The sequence below is a fragment of the Sitophilus oryzae genome, unplaced genomic scaffold, assembly GCF_002938485.1.
Source record: "Sitophilus oryzae breed Bouriz unplaced genomic scaffold, Soryzae_2.0 scaffold_551_pilon_pilon, whole genome shotgun sequence".
NCBI classification, from domain to species: domain Eukaryota; kingdom Metazoa; phylum Arthropoda; class Insecta; order Coleoptera; family Curculionidae; genus Sitophilus; species Sitophilus oryzae.
In genome coordinates, this window is record NW_022147142.1 from 772,709 (window position 1) to 799,821 (window position 27,113).

General features: G+C 32.6%; 2 protein-coding genes across 2 annotated transcripts in view; one reads left to right on the forward strand and one right to left on the reverse strand.

Annotated features, from left to right (window-relative positions):
• The window catches only part of LOC115887075 (pseudouridine-5'-phosphate glycosidase-like), a 229,706-nt gene that overhangs the window by 73,753 nt on the left and 128,840 nt on the right, over positions 1-27,113 (reverse strand). The window lies entirely within an intron of this gene.
• LOC115887077 (CD63 antigen-like) overlaps positions 454-27,113 on the forward strand; it is a 34,343-nt gene continuing 7,683 nt past the window's right edge. The window contains exons 1-4 of the mRNA XM_030906398.1: positions 454-671; positions 12,608-12,827; positions 14,921-15,139; positions 22,565-22,728. Coding sequence (XP_030762258.1) covers positions 454-671; positions 12,608-12,827; positions 14,921-15,139; positions 22,565-22,728 — 821 coding nt within the window. The remainder of the gene's footprint in view (positions 672-12,607; positions 12,828-14,920; positions 15,140-22,564; positions 22,729-27,113) is intronic.

Consider the following 27,113-nt stretch of genomic DNA (forward strand, 5'->3'; position numbering starts at 1 on the left):
TTAAATCTGTAAAGACTCGCTTGTAATCTGTATGAACTACGTTCTAGCGTCTGTCGGTAACTTAATATTCGGAAATTACAGAGCCTATCAGAGCGTATCGATACATGCTGTTTCATTCCTTACTTTTCTATACCGTATGATCGAATAAAAACGGCGTCAGCGATGGCTATGAAATGAAGATCGATGTCATTTTATATGTGAAATTATATGGGAAATGTCATCGATCGTCATTTCCAAGCCAACTGGACGCCGTTTTTTTTCGATCATACGGTATTTATGTATGTCTTTTTTACTTGACTTATAAATATAAAATGGTTTACCGTTGGGAATAAATAAATAAATTATTGTTTTATTGTGGATAAACATCTTTTTTCAACTGAGCTAACAACACATCCTGTCTTATCGAGGTGAGAGATTGATAGAATATTTTTGGTTTCAGGTGCATGGGGGGCGATGGGCTGGGGCGGCACGGCTGAGGGCGGCTTGCGGAGGCGGATGCCGCTGCGGCGCGCCGGCGGTGGGGCGGCCGCAACGGGGGCCCACGGGCCGGGCCACGGCAGGGCCATGCGCTACTACCGCCTCTGGATCTACACCTGCAACACGGCGCTGCTGGCGGGCGCCTTGGCCTTCACCGGCGCCGCTGCCAAAACCCTCTTATTTGATTTTAGAAGGTAAGTGTCGTTATGTTATCGTAAAAGTTATGTTAAGATTCGTTTTCAAGTTATAAGTTAATTTTTATTGTTAGATCGGGACCACACCAAAATTTGTCCAAAAATAGCAAAGGAAAATACAGATAAACTTCAGTAATCCATTTTCCGTGAGTGAACGATTAACATTAATTTTACCTCTACACTATGCGGAGAACTCTTCGAAGGCTTCGAAGGTCAAGGTCGCGTTTCGTCGCCCAACTTTGTCGCATTTCTGTTTATTTCAAGTTGCCTTGACCCACTTCGGTTTACCTCGACCTACTCTCGATTCTTAAAAGCGCCTGAAAACTATTCGTGAGGAGGGCGTAGGAGAGATTTTTTGGCGTTTCCTGTTGCCTCGTTCAATTTTGTTTCGTTTTGGGCTATTTCCAAAACGCGGCGGTATCGGTACCCGAGGCAAAGGACTTTTTTTTCATAAATTTCAGTGAAATAAGTAAACCTAAACGTTTCTAAAATAGCTGTTGTTACGATGACATTTCGTTAATTACACCTCGTTTTATGTTGATATATATTCCTCAATATTGTATTTAAACACGCGTTTATAATATGTAGAGTAGATATTTAAGCACAAAACTTTTCACTCAATCTGCAGGAATATAATTACAATATGTTTATTATTTTTAATTTTATTATAATGGATTAGTATATAAAATTGCGTATGTTATGTTTGTTTAGGCAGTCTTAATTTATTAATATAACAGTAGTATTGCTTAATGAGTAATACTGGCAACATCATCAATATATCGAGCTGACTGGGAAAATTATTGATTGGCCCGATGTCAATAAAAGATACTTTTATATATAATAATAACATGGTTTGATCTAAATCCATTCAAAAATAAGAAATTGAACGATTTTTTAAATAGTTTAACACCGTCGTTTACAACCTGCAGTTTTACGATTTTAAGTTTTGGAAATATATTTTTTACTATATTGTAATTAATAATGGTAGACAATGATTATAACTAAATATGCTTGTGTAGCCTTTGGAGGAATAGGCAATTTAATCTACATTTATATAGTATGTAGTATTGTTGTAACGAACCCACAAAAAATGTTAAAATGTAAAATTTGGAAGAAACAAAATAAGCAGTAATTTAATATTGTCTTTTAATGCCCTGAACATCAAGTAAATTCGAAATAAACAAAAAAATAAAAAGACTGCGGATCATATTTATCCTATTCATGATTTTTTTGTGTTTAGCGTGGCATTTTCCTTACTTTTGGGGAATTTTATTTTGCGAGTTAAATTACTACATTGGTAGCATTACTCCAATCCAATGCCGTTTTCTAAAAACTTCGAAGGCAAGTTCAGCAAGGAATAACCGGTATCACAAATTAAAGTATTAAAAACTATAAAATTACATTCATAAGGTGGTTTTCTTATTATTTTAGTCCTCACGTATTCGTTACACGTTGGAGGAAATGGACGGGAAAATAGCAAAGCTAAAGTTCAGTTTGACCCTACCTCCCTTTTAATGTTTAAGTTTTCTAATGTTAGAAAGTTTTGCACGTTACCGTAACTTAAATTAAAAGTTTTGTCTTGTTATCAACTTGTACTTTAAGGACATTGTATAGTTCAATTCAGTTTAATTCTTTAGTTGGGCATGGGTGGGGGGTCTTCTATTTATACATTCTCTAAAGACATGGAGAAATGAGCTTCCAATAAAATAAATATTAAAGGCAATATGACAATTGGTTGCTCTAAACTTTGGTGCCTATAGGAGTCGGGTTTGCTTCTGTAAGAGAAACTTTTTTTATTTTTTGAAATAAAGTATGTGGTTTTGGTCTAATATTTTAAAATAAACAAAACCAATTTGCTGCAAAGTTTTAAAAAGTTTTAAAAAGTTCAAAGCGAAGGGGACCAAGAAAAAGGTCAATAGAAATAATAATAATAATATAAGAAAATAATAATAATAATAAATCATTTATTTGCTCAATTACTTAAAATGTTTAGTCTCGTCGAAAAAAACCATTTCTGCCTCACTAAACACTGCGCTTCTACCCCTTCCCGATGGGACTGTGATTCCAGATCTCGGTCGTTGTGCAAAGAGAGACTCTATAAATTTCCTTAGACAAACCTTACGTAGTACTGTTCTTCAATTTTCGAAAAATTGAGAAATCCGTCTACGACCTATATGTGGATTTGTCTCGTCTTCGTGACGATGGAATATTGAAATAAATACAAATATAATAAATACAAATATAATAAATACAAATATAATAAATATAAATACAATATAATAAATATTAATACAATATAAAATAATAATATAATACAAATATAATAAATAATATGTTATTCTTATTATAATAATATATCTATAATCTCCACCGAATCTCCCCTATTTCCTTATTTAGAAAAATTGTGGCCTGAAAAGAACCGGTTTTACTTCTTGAGCTAGTATCTCCGCCGAGACCGTTTATTGTCCCGTCCTCGTCTGAGCCTTTTTGTTTTTGGTGGTACTTCTGCTTCATCTATTAATTGCCTATCTGCGCACCGGAGGAAGAGATGGTCCTGGAGGCGGAGGAGGCGGCGGCAATGCGGCAGGTTCCTCGTACTGGACGACCTTCTCCACAAGCTTCATAACTCGATTTGAGTTGTTACAAAAGTATAAACCAAAGAAGTTCAAATGGTTACGTACCAAGCTTATGTAGAAGATACTTATTTGGCGATGCTCGCTTCTATTAAGCCGGCATCCCACGACGCGAGACTTGTTTGGCGCGCGATTCGGCGAGCTACACGTCGTGGAAATGAGAGCGCTCGTCGATGCGACGAGCGGCTCGGCTCGGCGCGGTCTTCCGGCCAGTTGTCGGTAAATGTGGCACAAGTCAAAGAATGAACGAGCATCGCAGGCTTGACTTGTCTGAACTTGTTGAATCATTTCCTACCATTCCCACGTAGGCTTGTTATTAAACAAAAATGTTTTTAAAAAAAAGTTTTTAAAAATAAAATGTTTAAAAACATTTCATTTTTTTTTTCATAAGCTTGGCTATGGCTAGATAAACTGCGATTTGTACGAGCTCACAGTTTAGTTGGCATTTTAACGGTTGTTTTGATGTCTGAAGTTGAATAGAAATTGAATAGAAATAGAAGGTAAAGTTGTCAGGCTTAAGGGAGAAAAAAGTTGAATACCTGGTTTGATTGCATTAGTTGAATATTTGCTTCGTTAATATATTCGAGATTCCGAGGTTGCCAGATCTTCATTTGGATTTAACATGAGTAAAGGAACTAGAACTGCGCCAGTGTCCAATCCCCACGATGATAACCAACTAGAGACGATAATAACTAAGCTCGTCCCAAAATTGAATCAAAGAATTGAGAATCAGTTGGAAAACTTAGGTAACAGATTTGAAAAAATAGAAAACAGTGTTGGGAGTATTATGGAAAAACTTAATACAATAGAAAGTATGACCCAGTCCAATAGACAGTCTATAATAAAGATGGAAGGAAGAATGGATAATCTCGAATATAAAATCAGACAAAATTCTTTAAGAGTTTAAAGAAGGCATCCATTTTTCTCAATTAAAAAAGTAGAAAAAAGACTCAAAGTCTCGGTCTCAACGTTTATACAATGTTAAACTGTTACACGGGTTTCGCTCATATACGAGCATCATCAGACCTAACAAGAAAGAACCTAAATAAATAACAAATAATAAAAAAGGTCGTCATAACTTACAAATACAATTAAAATTAATCCAAATACACGTTCACATTTAACAATTAAAACAACACTGAGACGAGGCTGAAATGACCGGCAAATATTTGTCAATAAAAAACAAACAGGAACAAAAAATCAAACAAAGTCAAGAATAAAAAATAGAATAACCCAGCGGGATTTGAACTCTAGCCTCCCGGGTGGGAACCAGAGAGCAAAGCCACCAAGCTACCATACTACTAAAGTAAAGAATCAGAACTCAACAATAATACACGGCCGAATTAATCTTTCAGATTATTGAAAATTAATGTTGGTTCGAAATTAAAAATGTCATTCACGCACACAAGAACCGGACTTTTTTTTAGCTCTAGTTATTTCCATTTTCTCCAATAAATCAAGTTTTTTACTTTTTTGGCATTCGTGCAGAACACTAACGTTTTCTGAGATGGAAAAATCGTGACCTGTGGCTAATAAGTGGTTCGCAAAAGCCGATTTAGTCTCAGTTTTATCCGAATTTCTGTATTTATTGACAAGGCTCAGATGTTCCTGTACTCGGGTGGAAATCTTTCTACCTGATTGCCCCACATAGACCGCTTGACAGTCGCCACAATTCAAAGAATAAACTCCCGATTTAGAGAGAGCCTCCGTTTTGTCTTTATTTCTAACCAAATTTGCTTTTAATGTATTAATAGTTTTAAAGGAAATAGATAAATTAAGATTTTTAAAATATTTTGCCAATTGGAGTGAAATATTACCAAAAAATGTTAAAACTTTATACGGGCCTCTCTGTAAATTTTTCGAATGTATGACATTATAAGACATCTTGTACCTATTTACAAACTTATAGTAAATCTTGTTAATAGTTCCTAGCGGAAACCCGTTGTTAAAAGCAATTTGTCTTATAATGTATGTCTATTTATTAAACGCTTCTCTGGATAGTAGCAAGTTACATAATCTATAGAACAAAGAATTAAACGCTGCGAATCTATGGGAATATGGGGAGTTAGAAATATGCTGAATAACGTTATCTGTGGAGGAGGGTTTTCTAAAAATTTCAAACTATATTTTATTATTATTTCTCATAAGTAATAAATCCAAGAACGGTAATTTGCCTTCATTTTCTTTTTCCAAAGTGAAAGAAATTCTATTATGTAAGGTATTGACATAAGAAAGGAAATCCACCAGCTGCCGTTCACTGCCACCCCACACGACGCAAACATCATCTACATATCTTCTATAAGCTATTAAATACTGTGAAAAACTACTCTCCATTATCTGTATTTCCAAGTTGTTCATGAAAACCTCACTCAAAAATGGGGACAAACAGGAGCCCATTGCTAAACCGGTTTTTTGGCTGAAAACTCGTTATTAAATTTAAAAAAGTTTTGACCTAAAACAATTGAAAGGAGTGAAATGAGGTTATCACAAACCAACCTTGGAATGGAAGTGAACAACAAATCTCTAATGAGGTCAATGCATTCCTCTGGCGGTATACTAGGAAATAAATTCTTAACATCCAGTGACACCAACATTGCTCCGTGTGGGATCTCAATATTTTTTAGGTAGTTGGCGAAATGTACCGAATTATTAGTGGAATAAGTATTATGAAATCCTGTTACGTCTCTGAGAACTTTGTTAAGCCAAGATGATATTCTGTAACATGGCGAATCCACAAAAGACACCACTGGCCTAATCGGATTTCCCTCCTTATGAATTTTGGGCAAACCATAAAGTAAGGGTGGTCATGGATTCATGGGGTATAGTCTTTCTTTACTAGTATTAAAATATTCTAAAGTTGTTAACGTCTGATCGAGAACCCTCTTTACTCTAGTGAAAAACGCATTAGTAGGATCTTTGTTTAATTTATCGAAATCGTCCGAGCCCAGGAAGCTCATCACCTTATCAACATAATCTGCTCTTTCTTTAAGAGTTGTTGGTTTGGAAGATGGTTCGGACGAAAACTTAGTGTCTAAAATGCTTACTCTACTCAATGATGCTGTAAGGATGAAATGATGTTTGCAAGAAATTAACAATGTTTATAGAATGGGTAAAATGGAAATTGGGAAATCAAGAGTAACAATAGTTTCATTCACATCCGTCTTAAAACGGAATGAAGTTTTTAATAACAGAAGAAATCTTAAGGGTACAGGCATTTACATTAACGAGGACCTGACAGCAAAGCAACATCAACTATTGCTGGCAGCAAGAAGGAAATATGGCATGAGAAATGCATGGTCGACATATGGAAGAATTTTGGTTAATGATGGCAACAGCGTACAAGCGTTTAAAGAGGCAGACCATGTTTAAAATCCATGTTGGCTTTTTTGCGAAATACATATCGTTTTTTTTTCTCTACCAGCACTGGTGTCTATTTTTATAATTTATTTTAATGTGAATATTTAATACCTTGGAATATGTTTACTCTTTTTTTTGCGTTTACAATGTATGATTACTATTATTATAATAATTATAACTAATCGAAATTAATATTTTTTTTACATATACATATATATTTGTCTGCGTATAGGTACCTGCAATGGACTATAGTACTATTGTGATTCTTTAACTATAAAATTTTCATTTTTTCTCGCTGTAGAGAATTTATTCGACAACAAATGTTAGATATTTCTTTTTTGTTTCTATGGTCTGATTGCTAAAACAATATAAAGATAGAATATTTTTACTTCGTTATAAGTTCATCAGATATGTACTAATATAGACTGATTTTTTCTCTCGTTTTATTACCTTGTTTTTGATTATACCGTTGTATGCTTGATTTATTTTTATTTTAATATCTGATGGGCTCGTATTTATTCGCTGAACGAGAATTATATATCATTATTGTAGATCTAATTCTCTTTTTTTGAATTTGTTCTAAATAATTCTATACTACCCGTGACACAATCTGGGTTTCGAGCGCGGCATGGCACCACAACAGCGCTCTTGCATGTTTGTGATGATATTTTTCGTTCATTAGACAGTGGAAATGTGACTGCACTTGTACTGTTGGACTACAGTAAAGCGTTTGATACCCTTGATCTTCAAAAAAAAAATTACTTCTCACCAAGCTAAAATATTTTGGTCTCCATGATTCCGCTTTTATACTTCTTAATAATTATTTAAGTAATAGGAAACAACGAGTACGGCTGGCATTTACGTTTTCTGAGTACTCAGATGTCAACCAGGGTGTCCCGCAGGGTAGTATACTAGGACCTTTATTATTTTCTTTGTACACCTGCGACTTTAGTGAATTTTTAACTGTTTGTAAATCTCATCAATACACTGACGACACCCAAATATACCACACTTTTCAATTATCTAATGTCAATAAAGTCTTAAGAAATATTAATTCAGATCTTGATACGATTGTAAAGGTGTCTAAATCTCACAAACTGGTACTCAATGGAAGCATATCCAAATTGTTGTTATTTGGCATGCCTGATCATCAATGTATGGAAGTTATTATTGATGGCACACTAGTTGTACCTTCAAGCTGTGAAAAAAACTTAGGCATATAGTTGGATAACCAACTTAAATTTGAAAATCATGTGTCCAGGGTTCTGCAAAAAGCGTGTTATAAATTAAAAGTACTTTACATGCATGCAAATATTCTATCTACTGATATTAAGTTAAAGTTAACTAATTCTTTGGTGTTATCTATGATCTCCTATTGTGATGTTTTATTCTGGCCAGCCATTACACAAAGAAATAGATATAGCCTACAAGAGCTTCAAAATGCCTGCTTAAAGTTTAGTTTTGGCAAAAGAAAATTTGACCATGTCACCCCATTGTTAGAGGCGTCCAACTGGTTAACATTGGATGAACGATTCAATGTTCACTTAGCTACTCTTGTTTATAAAGTTCGTCACAGCCAACTCCCTAAATATTTGTATGACAAATTAATTACTAATAATAGTACCCACAGTCGGGCAACACGTAACTCCCGAAATTTTGTTGTACCTAAACATAGAACTTCCAAGTTTCGAGGTTCATTTAGTTATTCTGCTGTAAAAGTATTTAATGGTTTACCAAATAGTGTATTATGCAGGCCCTTTGTTGGCTCATTCAGGAAGGTTGTCAAGCGTCATTATATGAACGAGAGAAGTATTTAATTTCGTCGAGAATATGATTTTAAAATAACTTAATAATTATTTATGTTTTTAGTTTGTTAATTTAATGCTCGCCTTTGCTATCATATTATTGTTTTCTATAATCTTTTAGTGTCATTAATTACTGCTCACGAAAAAACTTAGACTTAGAATTTAGTTGTTAAGCTTATATTTAATAGCGCGGTTAGATGGAGTAGCATTGTGCTAGATCTCGATTCTTGGGTACTAAATAAAGACATTTATTATTATTATTATTATTATTTCAAGTTTTACCCTTAAGGCGCCCACTCACATACAGTTCGCCGGCAGTCCAGAACTGTTGATTTGTCAACTAAGATGAGAACTGTCAGTTAAAATTTCTCCATACACATACAGGCCGTCAACAGGTTTGAATCTGCAAATCGCTTGAATCTCACAGCCGACTGAAGTGTATAGTGAAAAATCGACAGTGCTAAGTTTTGTACTGTCAAGATGAACGATTTAAGTTATAATACGACATTTTTAACCGACTTGATTGTAGACAATAACCGATTTGATTGTATAGACAATTGCTCTATCTGTGGAAAATTAAAACTAAAGCTTATTCAAACAGATAGGAAAAAACTAAATAAAACTATTGATACAAATGTTGATACAACTACTGATTCTGTAAAGAAAAGAATAATCAATTTGCGAAGTGCGTTTCGAAACGAACTTAAAAAGCGCAAAAACCAAAGTTATTATGGGCTTAACCACCTTTAAAAGTTTATTAAAGCATGTGTCATTCATTTTGAGGTAGTTTTAAGGTCATCTGTTGCACTAATTCTTAATTTTCGCACTTCGTATGAGATAATGTATCACGTTGTAACAACCAATCTTTCACCCAGAAAGGTTTTTTTTGTTTCTGTAATTGGCTCTTGCAATATCAAAAGCACGAGAAGTGTATTTTCTGTATTTAAAAACATTTTTCACTACAAGATCGTTCGATTAAAACTGACTATATGTGTGTCTGTGGTAAAAGCACTGCCTTTTCCAAAAACTGACAGTCCCAAATCTGAAGATCGCATCGTTCAACGTAACTTCATTGTGTGTGGCCTGACAAAGTTTAGATCTTCAGTTCAAATCGTACAGTCCTAGAACTGCCGGCGAACTGTGTTAAACGAATTTCAACTATTTATTTATAGAGCACTTCTTTTAGTCCCATGCTCTATACTGAACGTTGGCGACCCCTCTCAGGTACTTGTGATGCGTGTCATCAGTTAGGTTAGGTTTGTGATGTGAAATTAATCCGAACTGTAATATTTGAGAGGTCTTAGTAGGCAAATATTACTCAAGGTGGTTTGCTATTGCCTTCTGTGAGGTGGTTTCTATATTTAGATAAATATTTTTATTTAAATAAATAAAGCGACTGTACTGACTGAGGATCGAATCCAGTACTGCTCGCGAAGCAGTTCGACACACTACAGCTGGAGTCACGGCCAGCCACGGTAGAGCACTATACGACAATAAAGTCTTGGACATATGAGAAGTTCCAAGCAAAAAGAAGTTCGAATTAAAGGAAGAAACACCTATTATGCTCCAGCAAGGTGAACAGTGGATGCCATATAGAGATTATGCGACTTCGGTTAGTTATAAACCGAGTATTACAAGCTCAGCCTCTATCATTACATGAATTTGAGACTTGCAGAAAAATCGATCAGCAGAATATGTCAACGATAATACACTTACTAATCCTACTTCTTTTAATTTCGTTATAATTATAAATAATATTAAAGTTATATTCCTTCCTGTTCCCCAAAACGTTACGATAAGTAATGAGATGGCGGAAAATAATTTTATATCTGATTACAGTTGGAAACTTTTGATATCCCCTGGTTAAAAATACCATAGTTTTTAATTTACCAACGCAATGTGCAAAGGGAACAGAAGTTAATATATACGTATAAATAAGGTACAGATATTTCAAATAAAGCGTTTAAAGAAGTAGCAAGGAAAATGGCCGACAAGTATCCGTAATTTTTGGACACTGACGAAGACAAAAATGTTTTAGGTAACGGAATTTCTACATTGGTATATAAGCGAATTACTAAGATCGAAATTGGTCTCTGAATGCAGGTAGCAAGAGAGTGGGCAACTTTCTTAAATCAAAGACTCCCGTTAAAAGAATAAAATAACTAAATAATCGAAAAGCTGGGTGCTCTGAATTGAATTGGGATCCATTAGTAGAAAGTGACGTTAGCGATAAAGATAACCATTAATAGTATTGGTCCTGATTATTGCAAGTTTGCAGATTTGCTTATATGAGTTGGCTTTGTTTCTAGAATTGAAAGTATTTGCATTTTGAAATATAGACCTGGCTTTCTATGGTCAGAATTATAAACATGATATTTAAAGAAAATTTGAATCAATTACTCAAAGAGAAATGAATTTGGTAAAAATAAAAGCCAACCCAACGAATTGAAATATGAATAATAGACAAACAAATAAAGAACGATGAAAATGGATAATAAGATAAACACTTTAATTTTCAAAACATTCCTGACCAATTTAAACATTGCGCCAAGTTTTCTGTAGGAATAATTTACAAGTCTGTAACTGTAATTGAAGAGGATGGAGAAATATGTGTTGAGTTTATTTCGAAGATTTTTGTTAGCCAGTACTATAATTTAAAAGCTTTGTATTAGGATCCCCTATTTTGAATTAATTTATAATTTTTAAATTCCTAGCTTTTTTATCATATTGCGCGGGTGTTCCAAACTTTCACCAAAATAACAACATTTTTGTTCCCTCGTATAATTGACAGAACTTTCATTTTTAATTTAGAAAAAGACACTAAAAAGTCAAATAATTTAGCTACAAGCTACACAGAAGATCATCAAAATCGGTCCACTAGAACTCAATATACCGGGTGCGTCTCAAAAGTGGCTCACCCTTAAGAGATTTGGTATGTTGCAATATATGACATAAATTAGCATTAACTGACGGTATTAATTTGTTTTTGATCACTTCCTGTTTTACCGGAAATGCCTAAAACTTTTGATTTTTACATGGCACCCTTGATTTTTTTTACTTTATTCGATAGAAAATGACACTCTGAGTAGAATGACATACCATTTGTCAACTTTTGACATTATTTCATAAGGTTTATTTGAAATTGTAACATGCGGCTCATAACGACAATTTGACTCGAAATAACAAGTGTGTGGTACTAAATTATTCGAAAAAAATGCTTTTTCCAAATATGCTAATGAGCCACCCTCATTATATTTGAAAAAAATGAGATATGATTAAAAATACGATTTGGGCATCTTTTAACCGGCCAGGACAAGATACTAAAAACATTAGACGATCAAATCTATTTTTTCCAAGGCTCCTTGATTAAAAATTAGTGTTTTTAACATAGCATGGCACTCTAGATTGAAATATAAAATTCAATTTTATTTTAAACGAAAATGTCAAAAGTTGACATGTGATATGTCATTCTAATCAGAGTGTCATTTTCTATCGAATAAAGTAAAAAAATACCGAGTGAGTCCATTTAAAAATCAAAAGTTGTAGTCTTTTCTGGTGAAACAGAAAGTGGCCGAAAAGAATTGAATACGTCAATGAATCCTAATTTATGTCATATACTAACATACCAAATCTCGTTTGTTTATCTGAAAAAATAAAAAAAAATTATATGGATGAGCCTCTTTCGAGACGCATCCGGTATAAAACTTTAAAATACATCAAAATTTTAAGCTGCCACTTTTTCGTGCGGTGCGCGGGGTGTAGTACACAGGAATAGTGTAAGAATTTACAAAAGTGCCTTTCATAAGGCAACAAGTTAGTGATATCAACGTTATTATAAAATAAATAATAATGGAATTTACTGATGAACATGTTATCCTGACAATAACAAACAAGGTAAAGCAAAAATTTAATATTATCGAAATCGAGCAAAAATCACCGAAAAAAATCCAATCTAGCAAAGACGAGAATATATGTCGAAACGTCGCGTCGGCAACTTTTTAAAGAAAGTATTTTTTTTTATTTCTTAGTCCTAAACCTGCCAAACTTCGATTGATATTTAATATGCATAAACATTCACCACCCTTACTTTATTTATGTTACTTCACTACAAGGTATTAAAACTATTTTTCTATTTTTTCAGGAGCTTGGTGCCATCGTTGACTCTTTATCAGCCTTCATTTCTATACGCTTATCTAGCGCTAGCCACACAAGGGGGCGCTTTACAACTATTAGGGTGTCTTGCTGCCTTAAAACTATCGGAAAGACTACTCAATGCCTATTGGTTATTGCTACTAGTTTTGGTATTTGGAGATGTTGTTATAGGGGCATTTTGGGCATATAGATTTGAAAGGATTTGTCAGGTAATTATTAAAGTTGGATATATAAAATTATGTTATCGGTCTATATTATCTCTAATGAATATTAAGTAAAAAATAAAATAATATTAGTTAAGAATTGTAATAAATATATTAGAGTAATAAAATATACTTAATAGTAAAAAAAGCTGAATAAACAGAATAAACAAAAACAACACATACAGAAAGTTCAAGCTTTTGTGTTTTATGTCAATAAGTAATAATTGTTATCAGGTAGTAATTTTAACAAAACGTCAACGGTTTACAATAGACGTATCTGCTAAAGACTAAAATGTTCTCGAATAGTTGTATTTAGGTATTTTAAATAGTGTTTTCTTTTTTCTCTATTTTTTTTGCTTCCGATAAATGACAAAGAAGTTAAGCATTCTTTGTCATTTATTTGTTTGGATTCTATTATTTTCAAGGCAGTTACCGAAAGAATTTGAGTACTATGTAGAAAAAGCATACGCTAATGTTCAAAAAGCTATAAATTGTTTGTATCGGGATTCTGAAAACTTAAGTATTCTACAGTTGAGTTCTGATCAATTGTCATTAATTCAGAGCATAGGTATTTAATAAAAATAAAAGATGTTTTTTTTGTAATTCTTGTGTGGTCTCTTTTTTACTCATTTCTCCTATTTAAAAACTATTTCTATCAAAGCTATCTGTGGAAACCTAGGTATAGTAAGGACTTGGTACTGTTTTGTGTAATTTTTTTTTTCTTTATCTCAAAGCCAAACCGCTTTTCGCTTTGTTTCGTTAACTTCTTTTCTCATATTTTGTCGATCGCCACCATGAAAACAAAAGTTAGGTTAGTATGTTATGCAGGACCATTTAAATTGAAATATGTGCCGTTGCCGTTTTAACTTCACGGCTTGTCGTTAGACAATAATATAGATGGCTTTGATACGTAGCAAAAAATATAAAACTTTGATAGGAAAATTCGCAAGAAGCATTATTCTTATATATATAATATATAAAGCGGGGATCCTACAGCTTCTGCCGCATCCCGCATTTCGACCTCCATATTGCTCGATTTTGCCATTCTTCCTGGTTAATAGCTCTGTCTCTCATGTACTGGTCTACTCCATCTAACCACGTAGTTGTAGGTCTTCCTCTTTTGCTTCTGCTTTGGAGACGATACTCCATTGCCCTTTTTGGCCATCTTTCCCCTCCCATTCCTTTTTACGTGCCCATACCATAGTAGCTGTCTCGATTCGATGTTGTCGGTGCTGGTATATATTCACCTTGTTGGTATCGCCTGGTATTCGCCTGGTATATATTCGCATTATTCTTAAAAATTGAATTAAAGATGTTTTTGTTGTTATGGGAACTATGTTGTTTAGTATAGGCTTATTCCATGATATTTCATTTGAATGTTTTTTAAACTTTTTTGGATACTAGATACTCCGTTAAAATTTCGGTGTTGGGTTGAGCCTAGGCGCAAATTGAGTCGCGTATATCGCATGACATGACCTGGCGTCTTCGTATACAAATGTCGACATAAAAATGTCTGATTCGCTATCGAAACAATTATTCTTACTAAACTTTAGTTCTGAATCAGAATCAGATGATGCCGAAGGGAAAATTTTACTGTATTCGATAATAAAGAATAGTGCACGCGCACGCGATGCGCGAAAAACTGTGTCTGAGCTACAGCGGCGTGTGCTGGTTAGGTCATGCGGGTCGCGCCGCGCTGCGCTTTGTTGCCAATTTGCGCTGTTCTATATATTTTTGTAGTTTACAAAAATTCGCGTCGCGCCAGGTCATGTCACACGCAATATACGCGACTCAATTTGCGCTTAGCCTGACACTGGTTACCAAATATAAGCTACCCGGTGTATCGTTGTCATAGTAACAATCGGTGTTGATCTCGATACCGGTTTTGACTACGACAGCGGTTTTTATCCGAGATCTACCTAATCTAAAAGCGGTGTCAAGATCAGCACCGGTGTCAAAAACGGGTTATCATTCACATCTAAAACCGGTTTACAAGTCTCGACACCGAACGAACGAATTTTTATCTGGACGAAGGTCCTAATGAAACTACCATTATTATATGATAGTGGATAAATGTTTTTTATTTGTCTTTTATCTAGGAGCTTCGGCCAGCTCTTAGGATACGATTCCAACAGGAATACGGCGGCGGCAGTTCATTGACAAGCCTGTGGGACAGGTTGCAGTCCGAAGACCATTGCTGCGGTGTGACAGGGCCCGAAGAATTCGATAATACGACGGGAACAGTTAGGTGGGAAATGCCGACAAGTTGTTGCTTAGAACCGTCTGTATCCGGCAATGCATCAGTAAGATGTATAAAAGTAAGTATTGATGTTAGATATTAGCCCCCCATACACCAACGGAAAAGTTGACCGACTTAATATGGCATGAGCCAAATCTGCGCATAAAACTTTTTTATTTGTATGGCGGACCAAGCCTGTGACGAGCGGACGTGTATCTCTCTTTGTGACAAAAACTTTCCTTTTATTGAAAATGTAAGTCAAAATATTGCGAACGGCTACTCTTATATCGGAGGCGGTGGGAACAAGCTTTTGCTTCTGCACCTGGCTAAAAATATGATACCCACCTATACCTTACACTGCATACCAAAGGGCGCCACTTATTTCAAAAAGATGCTGATACTTACAAAGGATAGTACAAACTGAAATAAGAAAATTTGTACAAGTGTATTAATTGAATAGAAACTAAAATTAGTATAGCTATTAAATATTTTGAGAAACTGGATCAACCAATGAAACAATTCAAATACCCAAAAAAATAAGATTTATTACTTGTTAGAAATATTCGGTACCTATTCGGCACAGCTGTCATGTACATTAATATACAAGAAATATGTTTAAGAAACTCTATCTTAAAACTTGCTTAAAATCAAATTATGTCTTTTCAAATATTCAAACAATTATAATATAAAAAAATATTTTTAGAGACGGTCTTGGTTATATCTGAATAATAAATATTTAAGTTTTATTTGACTTATTTCGAAGATTCATGAACCTTTTTGTTTATAATATATAGTCAAGGGAAAAATTTAAAATCTGTACCCAAGATTGCCCTTACAGGTCAAAGATCGTAATGATATAAAGCCGGATGTATAATGAAATGCGACGTTGCCAAATCTAAAAATCAGAAGATTTAGGGAAATTACATATAACCCATGTTATAAGATTTACATAGGGTGGGCCGCTATGGACGGGAAAATTTCCCTAAATTTAGGGAGAAAATGGGGGTTGACCTTGGGCTAAGGTGGCCCCATACCTACTTTTTATAAATTAAGGGTTAAAGTAATGCTGAAGGCAAGTACTTAACCAGTTAAATGTAAAATGTTAAGAATAGTTAATTTCTTAACATACTAATGATTATTTAAAATCAAATTAATAAAATTTTAGTTTACTATAAAAAAATATACTGGCCTTGTATAACAAATTATACTAAAAAAGGATCTTCTTAATGATAAAAAAACATCACTGCATCCAACTTCTCCCCAGAGGGGTGCAGAGCTGAAATCTAACCGAACAGGCTGCTACTGATTAACTCGGTGATTGAAAAACTCGAAGAAAAACTTGTAGGAAAATTTGGCGAAAAACACTGTAGAAAAACGTCTAGAAATACTTGAAGAAAAATCCAAAGAAAAATGTTGAGAAAAACCTAAAAAGAAATGTACGGTATAAGTTAACCTTACATTTAAAAAAACTTGAAACATTTACGACGGTATTAATTTACCTCATTGTGAAGGCACACAATCAATAATTTAACATTTCTTCTCAAATAAGGGCTGGACACTTCTCATCAAAAAAACTGGAATCTAAAAGAAAGACATGTGAAGATTTTTTCTAACGAAAGGAATGTCAAAGAGAATCTTAACAAAACTATAGATCCTTTAAAATCTAAGCAATCAAAATCTATATGGGACATTCAACCAGCTATAGGATAACAAAATCACAATATTTTTCCCATATTGTGAAAAATACCAGCCAAATAAATTTAATTCTCAAAAAATGGCACGGTGACCTCGGCAACGGCCAAATCCGAGGTGACGATTTTGACGTTTCTGGTGTATCGACAAGACGGATACACCAGGGTACGATCCAATATTTTCGATAGAGAGCGTTCCGAAATTTAAGCGTTGTAGAAATTTAAAGAAAATATCGATATAATAATAAAAATCCGTCTATAATAAAACAAAGTAGCATTTGGAAAATGAAAATGCTACATCTTTCTTTCTAAGTAAAAATACGGCATTTTTTATTCGGATAAATACATATCTATACAGAGTGTCCTAATATTCTGTGGACATAGAACTACTGCGTATTTTTGGAATCAAAAAAGTCCATTGGACCAATTTACCTCTATACAAATCTGCAGCAAGATGACACAAGAAGAGATACATTACACGAAAGATTTACTAGTTTTGGAATAAACCAAATTAAGACGATTCACGAACAAATTAATACAATTTCGTCTATTTGCGTTTCATGTAAGTCAGATATTCCTTGCTCACTTATTAATAAAATAAGTAGCGATGGGAACTATCGAATGAATTAGACTATCGAATGGTTACTGAATGAATGATTTCAACTATCGAATGGTTTTATTCGAATAAAATCATTCATTCATTTGTATACTAAAGCATATGTGACAACCTCGCCGTGCGACTAAATGGTTATCGTTGAGCCAAGACTATCGAATGCTTTTGATAAATGAAATAGTATTCGTTTGATTTTTGTGTGCGTCAGTGCATTATTAGTTCTTCCAAATTTTTATAACTTCACCTTATAAATACTGTGCTATTTTTGCGTTTATTAAAATATTTAAAATACTAAAATAGTAGTTTTTTTTTAATTGACGATTGTGTGCGTGTGCAGGTGTCAAAATTTTTCCGAAAATTTGTGTGATTTTCCGTAGCCCGATCTTTCAATTATTTTATTTTATATGGTATATATGGTCTATTTTTTAATGGGAAGTTTTGAGAAGTAGCAATTTTTAACAGAGATGAGATGAACTTAGAATTAATTTTAAAAATACATATTTGTATAGATGTTTTAATAATACGAATTAGTTGAACTTAATAACATATTTAAGTAATGTAATACATCTATTCGATAATTTTTATTCGAATAGTTTTCAACGAATGTTTTTTACTAGCTATTGAATTATTCGAATGAATTGCAACTATCGAATGTTTCGATAGTATTCATTCGATAGTTCCCACTACTAAAAATAAGCGTCAAATATTAAAGCGCTTAGCAAAACATAGATACCCCAAAACTCATACAAATCGGAATATCGATTTTAAAATATCCTAAATAGGCCAGTCGGTACGTCATTTTAAATAGGCCTAGGTGGAAATAATTAGGGGCAAGCTGCAATAACACTGATTCTCTTTGTTTTGCTTTGTTGAATACTCTACTAAATTTGCACGGTCTATCGATCCCGGATTTGGCCGCCTTATTGGAAAATCCTGCCAAATTATGACATTTTTATGTTTTTTTTTTAATAACTCGGTCTGGGTGCTCTGTACAGAAAATTTGCAAGACACCAAAAAGAAAGCTATTAAAATTCTCTACAAAAAAGATCCTATTCACCGATTTCGTTAACGAGATACAGGCGCTTAAATACAAAGCATATATTTTCTAGTGGTTCATTTAACATGAAAAACTGATTCTATGTAAATTTGAATAATTTGCCAGTACAAATTTGTTTTTTTGTGCTCGTTTCCACACCACCTGGCGGTAGAGCATTCGGCGCCCCTAAGTGGTTTCCCCTATAGGCCTAATCACAGGCCTAATCCACTTTCTTGCCGTTGCAAATGATCTATTTTTATATTCATATGACATGATATATGCTTTATAAGTATGTATTTTCACCGTCTGCTTTTTTTGACGTAGAAGATTAATCAATTGACTCATCAATATATTCTTCATCAAGCGGTTCATCTGGTTCTTGTTTTATATTTTCGTTGGTCATTAATTCTTCCAATCGAGAACATTGATTTACTGGTTATACTTACTACACTATGCGAGTCAGAATAACATCTACTTTTTAAAACAAGGAAAGGGAAAAGCTGGAAATACCCTCTAGTCATCCTCTGCATCAATATTGGACACGGCTATGAAAGAAAACATTTTGTTTTTACATGCATTTAGTGGGTTTGTACACAAATTTGTACTGGCAAATTATTCAAATTTACATAGGATCAGTTTCTCATATTAAATGAACCACTAGAAAATATATGCTTTGTATTTAAGCGCCTGTATCTCGTTAACCTGTTCATATACGAAATTGGTGAATAGAGAATTTAAATAGCTTTATTTTTGGTCTCTTGCAAATTTTCTGTACAGTGCACCCAGACCGAGTTATTTAAAAAAAAAACATAAAAATGTCATAATTTGACAGCATTTTCCCATATGGCGGCCAAATCCGGGATCGATAGACCGTGCAAATTTAGTAGAGTATTCAACAAAGCAAAACAAAGAGAATAAGTGTTATTGCAGCTTGCCCCTAATTATTTCCACCTAAAACCACTTGTCGACTGGTCTAAAAAATGTGTTTATTTTTTTAAAGTTTAATGCCCACTAACAGACTTGGAACTTTTGTATAGAGGTAAATTAAATCCAATGAACTTATTTTCATTCCAAAAATACATGATAGTTGGATGCCCACGGAATATTGGGACACCCTGTATAAAAACTGCTACAAAACGTCAAATTTTGTTCCAAAGTATGAGAGTTTTGTTACATCCGTTACAAAGTCCGCCGACCAAATCAACTTATCCGCTGGTATATGAGGGGCTATTATTTATAGCTTTATATCAATCTCAGTTAAGTAAAATGTGTGTTAGTCTTTGAAACGGATTCCGAACTACGGGTAACGCCACTCAAGCAGAACACTTAAAAATAAGTATTTTATCTAAAAAGCTACAGATAAAGAATCTAGAAACGAAAATTTCCTAATGACATTTACTTGGACGGGGAATAGCCAAAGATTTTATGATTTGAGAAAACTTCAAAATTTCAAGCGATTCTACCGCTACCGAAGTAAAAAAATCAAAACTAACTTTAATATTTTTTTTTACAATTTCTTCTATATATGCCTATCTAATATATATTCGCCTTTGGAAATACAAACTAATGAACACTGAGGTAAAAATACAACGTTGTAAATATTTGTATAAAATATTATTACGGATTCCGAGGGTCCTTAATTCAAACACACGATAAAAACACTTGACTAATTTATTACACCACTATAACCGCATTAAACTAGATACCGATTTCAACCACTTTCGTCCCATTTTTCGCTGCCCTCAGGAACTTATTGGCCGCTGCTTGCCGATCTAAACCAAGGTTATCCAAGCTGGAAGTGATTGTTTTTAGATTAAATTAAACCTCATAATGTTTTTCGTTTAGAATCATGTCACATTAACTGCTAATATCTGCTATTTAGCATGAGTTAGCGTTGGAAACAAAAAAGATACAAAAAAAGGAATATTATCCGAATAAAGAAATAACTGTTGTATCTGAGAGGGGAGTAGCTACAGTACTACAATTTCTGTTGGAATAAACTGCTTAATCGACTTATGTTCCCAACATAAAAGACAATATACTGACAGCATTAGAGACATCAAAATTAATACTGAAATCAAAATGGGTACGTGATGGTTCATCTGGACAAAGCATTTTTAACTAACGAGTCTGTTTTTATGGCATCCTTTGTTCCAATTAAACTAACTCACATTTTCAATTCCACAAATATTGCACGACCATCATCTACAAATTACTGCAAACCTATTTCGTTCCATGTTGCAATAGAAACAAAATCGCATGTTACTGATTTCGTTAAATCAATAAATGATAAAATATCTGAATTGGTAGATACTAAAATTTTATTTTCTGATAAAATAATATAGGTAAAGCATAATTTGTTTTTAACAATAAATGATGGAAAGGTATGCCAGATTTTAACAGGTATGAAATAACATCTTCAGCATGCTGTAACATATGGGCCGAAACCTTCTGAAATGAACAATATGAAAATAACTGAAGCAGCGACAAGTAAATCAAGAAGCATAATAAAATGTAAAAAGTAAATAGAAAAGAAGAAAGCAAAAAGAAGAAGTAAATAAATAGGGGTTTTCATGCATTAATGCGATTTATAGAATGTGTGCTTCATGTTTCTTACTGTTTGGAATTTAAGAAATGGACGGCCAAATTATCGATTGGAAAAGAAGTTCGCAAATTAACAAAATCAAAAATTCAAATTCAATTAAAAGAAAAATTTGGTATAATTGTTGATGTACCAAAACCAGGTAGTGGCACATCAAATGATGGCAATACCTCGAGAAAACTTTTTAAATATTTTGAGAAGGTGTTGGATTAATAACAGGGTTTAATTACAAGTTATACTTATGTGAGATTAATGAAATAAATGTTGAAAAATAATCACTGGTAATAATATGCCATCTTCACTACATAAAGTTTTAATTCGCGGAGGTCAAATAATCAAATGCGTCAGCCCTCCAATAGGTCCATTAAGCGTGGAAGCATATGAATACAGAAACAAGGATTTTAAAAGATTTAGGCAGTCACGCTCACTCAATGTTCTTACATTTCAACCAACGAAGATATTATACATGCATTGCTCATTCTTCTGACCCATTAATAACAAGTTTGAGGCACAAATGGCAAAACAAAAATAATGAACCAGATTATACAATGATCAACGACCATCGTCCACAAATTACTGCGGACCAATTCCATTCCATTTTGCAAAAGAAACAAAATCGTATGTTACTGATTTCGTTAAATCAATAAGTAATGAGGTATCTGAATTGGTAGATACTAAAATTTAACTTTCTAGTAAAATAATATACGTAAAGCAAAATTTGTTTTGAAAATGATTGATGAAAAGTTATAGCAGATTGTAACAGGTACTTCAATCACTTCGTGGCACATCAAATGATGGCAATTCAGCGAGATTTTTTAAATATTTTGAAACGGTCGGTGTTGGAAATAACAGGATTTAATAAAGAACTACTTAGACGTTTTGCAGTTATTTTACAAGTTTACATATTCGATGTCAGATTAATGAAATAAATGTTGAAAAATAATCACTGGTTATATATGCCATCATCACTACATAAAGTTTTAATTCACGGAGGTTAAATAATCAAATACATCAGCTTTCCAATAGATCAGTTAAGTGAGGAAACATCAGAATCCAGAAATAATGATTTTAAAAGATTTAGACAGTCGCTCTCACTCAAGTAGTCTCGCATTTCAACCAAAGACGATGTCGTCCATGCATTGCTGATTTCTTCTAACCCATTAATAACAAGTTTTAGACACAAAAGATAGCACAAAAATAATGATCCAGAACTGTACAGTGATTCTATAAAACTTTTAAATTAATTTTCAAATGAACTCTAAAGCTTGATTTTCATGCGTCCCTTGTCCGACGATACGATGATACGATATTAATTTTATTGGTTGAATTTAAAAACTTCGATTGGTTAGAAACGGTTGTAGCCCCCCTTTCTAAAGAAATGACATATAAATCACTTATACCTAACTCATACTCTTTAAACAGATTAAAATAAACATGCCACAAATAGTAATTAACGATATCAATCAAAACTATTATAATACCTAGTAGTAACAAACCAAAAAAGTCAATTCGTCGTTATTTTTTAATTTAAATTACTCAATTCTAACAACTTCTTGTTTTAGGCACACACAGCAGGCTGTGACGAACGTCTTCTGGCCTATTTGAGGTCAACTGCCTCATTATTGGCCATCCTAGGTTATTGTGTATTGGCCTTCCTTAAATTGTGCTTCCTAGGCATTTTACGGTATGAAATAAGAGAAATGATACAGAAGATAAGAATATTAAGGTAAGTCTTATTTTTTGATACAGCTGCAAATTAATTAATGTATTTATTTCTATTAATATAGCACAACATTAGTCTAAGATCCGGCTGCAAGATTAGTACGTTCCTCATGTAGTTAACCAAAGTCTAATTTTTCTAACAAAGTCTAAGTAGACTAACTAATAGGTCTAATTTCGCGTCAACATGCTGGCAAGGAAATCTATTTTTTACATATATTTATGAATAGGGGCATACACTTGTAACAGGATTCCAATCAAAATGTGGCCGCAAGTAGGGGTTGCCACGTTTCAAAGTCGTTCCTACTACTTTACACGGATCTGGCAACAGTGCGTCGGGCATCTGGAAGTCCTATAATAAAAAACTTAGGAATTTTGTATAAGTGGAAACCTAAAGTATGTATTAGGATGGATTCCAGGAAAATATTTTAACATTTCTACAGGGTGGCTCAAAGAAGTGTGAATGGATCGGGATGATTTTTTTTAAATGTAACACTCTATATCATTTCTTTGTAAGATGAAGGATAAAAAAATAACATTTTTTGTATTTAAATCATTTTTAAATTTTTATTGGTTCCGAAGAAAAAAAAACTATTTTATATTTTAGAAAGTTTGGTATAGAATTACAAAACACCCTGAATGGATTAAAATTAGGGTATTTATAAGAAAGTCAGACCAAATATAGTAAATACCTAGTACAATTTTGATTTCAGGACATTTCTTGTATTTTTATTTTTTTAAAAAGGCTGAAATCTTTTTTATTTATTTAATATTTCTAAAACTATCAAAACATATTTAATAATATCTCAGGATTATCTAAAGTGATCAGAAAGGAAGCCAAAAATGCAATAATATACAGGATGGAGAATTATAAAATGTTCATTTTTTAATTCCCATTCTAACAAACAAAATTTTTGAGCCACCCTGTAGAAGTTTAACTATTTTCCCGAAATACATCCTAATACATACTTCAAGTTTGCACTTATAGAAATTCCCAAGTTTTTAATGATAGCATCTCCAGATGCCCGAAGTACTGTTGCCGAACTAGAAACAACTTTGAACCGTGGCAATCCAAAATGCATAAGGATATTTCGAGATTTGTAAATTTTTCTTTCCATTATAAGATTAAAGCTTCATTCGGAACCTCGAAATCAGTGGATAAAATTAGTAGTTTCAATTAGCCGTAGAAGTTTGTTCACCAAATTTTAATGTAATCATTCAGAACATCATAATTAGTGGTAGTAATTTTCAATTAGTGGAAAAAGTTAACAAACTTTTGACTTTTCCACTAATTATACTTCAAAATTTGTGAGGAATGTCATTTTGGCCTATGACTATCACCTGTCAAGAAAAATATTGTTTAGAAATCAAAAGTTTATTGTTTTATAAGATAAATATTATGCTTTGTCTATAGACACAACAGACTACCGCAAGCTGTTGCTAGGATATTTTATTAATTTTAATTGTGTTTTTTAGACATTGTGAATGATCGTAAACTAAAAAGTATAAAGTGTAATTGAAACCACTATTTTATTCCACTAAATGGGAGGTTCTGAATTGAAGCTTAAAACTACCTAAAATTCAAAATTTTAAATTTGTGAAACATCTAGAAGTAACTTAGAATTTTGATGATCGGTCAGTGAATCATAGTCGAATTTAAACAAATTAGATAAGCGATAATTCATAAAATATGAGATATAATTACTAGGTATGTGGGCAATATAGGCCGTTATATAGAGTGTGTTGCATCGCCGACCTGGACATAGGAAATCCAATGTAAATGTTAAAAATGATGAATAAGTTTTCCCTCTTTTATTTTACAGAAAAATTTATTCCAAACTTTTTAAATAACTATTTAAAATGAAGCAAATTGTTCACTTTGTGTGAATGATTTATACCAATTCGTTCTTGAGTTATGAGAGATATAAAAATAAAAATACTGGAATAAAAGATAAACAGTCAATTGCTAATAGTTTAAACTTTTTAAAAGCCCTAAATCAGGTGCCCGGTGGCGTAGAGGTACAGGCTCTCGTCTACCAATCTCAAGGTAGTGGGTTCGAATCCCACACCCGGCATTGCATCAGCCGACTGTTTTTAAAAATAAAAATATTTTGAGAAAAATTTGTGTTCAAATGGTTCAAAGGGGATCAACTTCCAAAACCCTTGTGAGTAACTTAATTACCCAAGTCCCTGGTAAATTCATAGTAACAAATTCTTTATCGACTGTTTTACAGATTCCGATTTAATGGACGATGAAGACGAGTCACACCATGAAAAACATGATTCCGAAGACGATGAATACAAATTCAAATTGATAAAAAAGAAATTTATTTTATAATGACGTGCATGATTCACGTTTTTAATTATTTTTTTTTTTAATTTTTCTTAAATATACAGGGTTGTTCACCACATACGACACGGAGTATTGTAGCTAAACGATGAGATTTTTACAAATTTTAAGTCTTGGGTTCGATGAAGGACTATTAGAGGTACAATTTAAAAATAATTTTACAAGATACAGAGTGTCCCAAATAAGTAAAAAATATCAAAGTTGTATTTCTTTAAATGGAACACCCTGTATATTATTGCATTTTTAGTTTCTACGATTAAAATAAAGGTAAATTTGATTAAGGTTTATTATACTTAAACCTTACCGTTTTTGAAATATTTTCAATTTTGTGAAATTGCAGTAAAAATTTTAAGGCTTCATTCCTCCAAGGGTACCAAAATTTTTAATACTAAATATTTACTGAAGTTTATTTATTGATCAGTTATTGTGTTGCAATAATAAAAATAATACTACCTCATACAGAGTGTCTATCAATTAATTGTCTATCCAATTATATTATACCATTTTTTACCTATCTCTTTAAGTTTCCGTAGAAAATGCATTTTCTTGTAATTTAGAATTTATTTATTAATATACCCATGGAATATTGACATTTTAGATTATTTTTAAAGATGTACCAAATTTTTAATGATTACAGATACTAATATTGTGGATATAATTCGTTTATTTCATTAAAAAATAAAAAAAAACTGTTTAAATATTTGTTAAAAAGGACCAATTAATATGATTCCAGTATTCAAACTACATTAACTGACTGCATTGATTAATAATAATTGTTCCAAATACTAAAAAAAACTGAATTTTGTATGGGTATTAGACAGTGTGATAAAAAGTAACACCTTAAAAATGATATTTCATTTTTTAATAAATGCTTATTTATAACAGAGACTTTAATTTTGATAACTTATTATTATATTGATTTCTGACTCAAATCCACATTTATTTAGAATAATTTATTAACGAATACAATTAAGTATGTAATTAATTAGTATATGGGCAGAAATAATGGTGCTATATTTAATTAATGGTATACTCTTTTATAAAGATTTAAATAGTTTTCTTTTTGCATACAACATTATTGTTTTTAGCAAAACGATAATATTACTAGAATGTCAATATATGATGTCAATATTCCATGGGTATATTGATGAATGAGGTCTAAATTATAAGAAAATGCATTTTCTACGAAAACTTGAAGGGATAGGTAAAAATGGTATAATACAATTTGATAGACAATTAAATTGTGCATCTGATTCTCCTAAAATATACAGAGCGTTCCATTTAAATTAAACAAGTTATTGGCGTTTAAAGCTATAAATTATTTAAAATAAATTTTTAGACACTCTGTATAAGGTAGTATTATTTTTATTATTGCAACACAATAACTGATCAATAAATAAACTTCAGTAAATATTTAGTATTAAAAACTTTGATACCCTTGGAGAAATGAAGCCTTAAAATTTTTACTGCAATTTCACAAAATTGAAAATATTTCAAAAACAGTAAGGTTTAAGTGTAATAAACCTTAATCAAATTTACCTTTATTTTAATCGTAGAAACTAAAAATGTAATAATATACAGGCTGTTCCATTTAAAAAAATACAACTTTGATATTTTTTACTTATTTGGGACACTCTGTATCTTGTAAATTATTTTTAAATTGTACCTCTAATAGTCCTTCATCGAACCTAAAACTTGAAATTTGTAAAAATATAATCGTTTAGCTACAATACTCCGTGTCGTATGTGGTGAACAACCCTGTATAAAAAGAAGAAAATCAAATAAATATTTGAATGATTATTTGCTGATAGTTTGCCTAGATATTTGAAGTTCTTTCAAAATATATTTACTTTTTTATCATCAGCCTTATATGGTTTAGTATAATGTTGACAAAATTAAATATTAATTTCTATAAATACAGTGATAGAGTAAATCATATTGATGGGAAACAGCGAACGTCATAAACATACATCTGATCGGATAGCAGTTCAGATTTTGTTGTCTGCTGAAGTGTGCACTCAATAAAGATATCTGCCGTGATT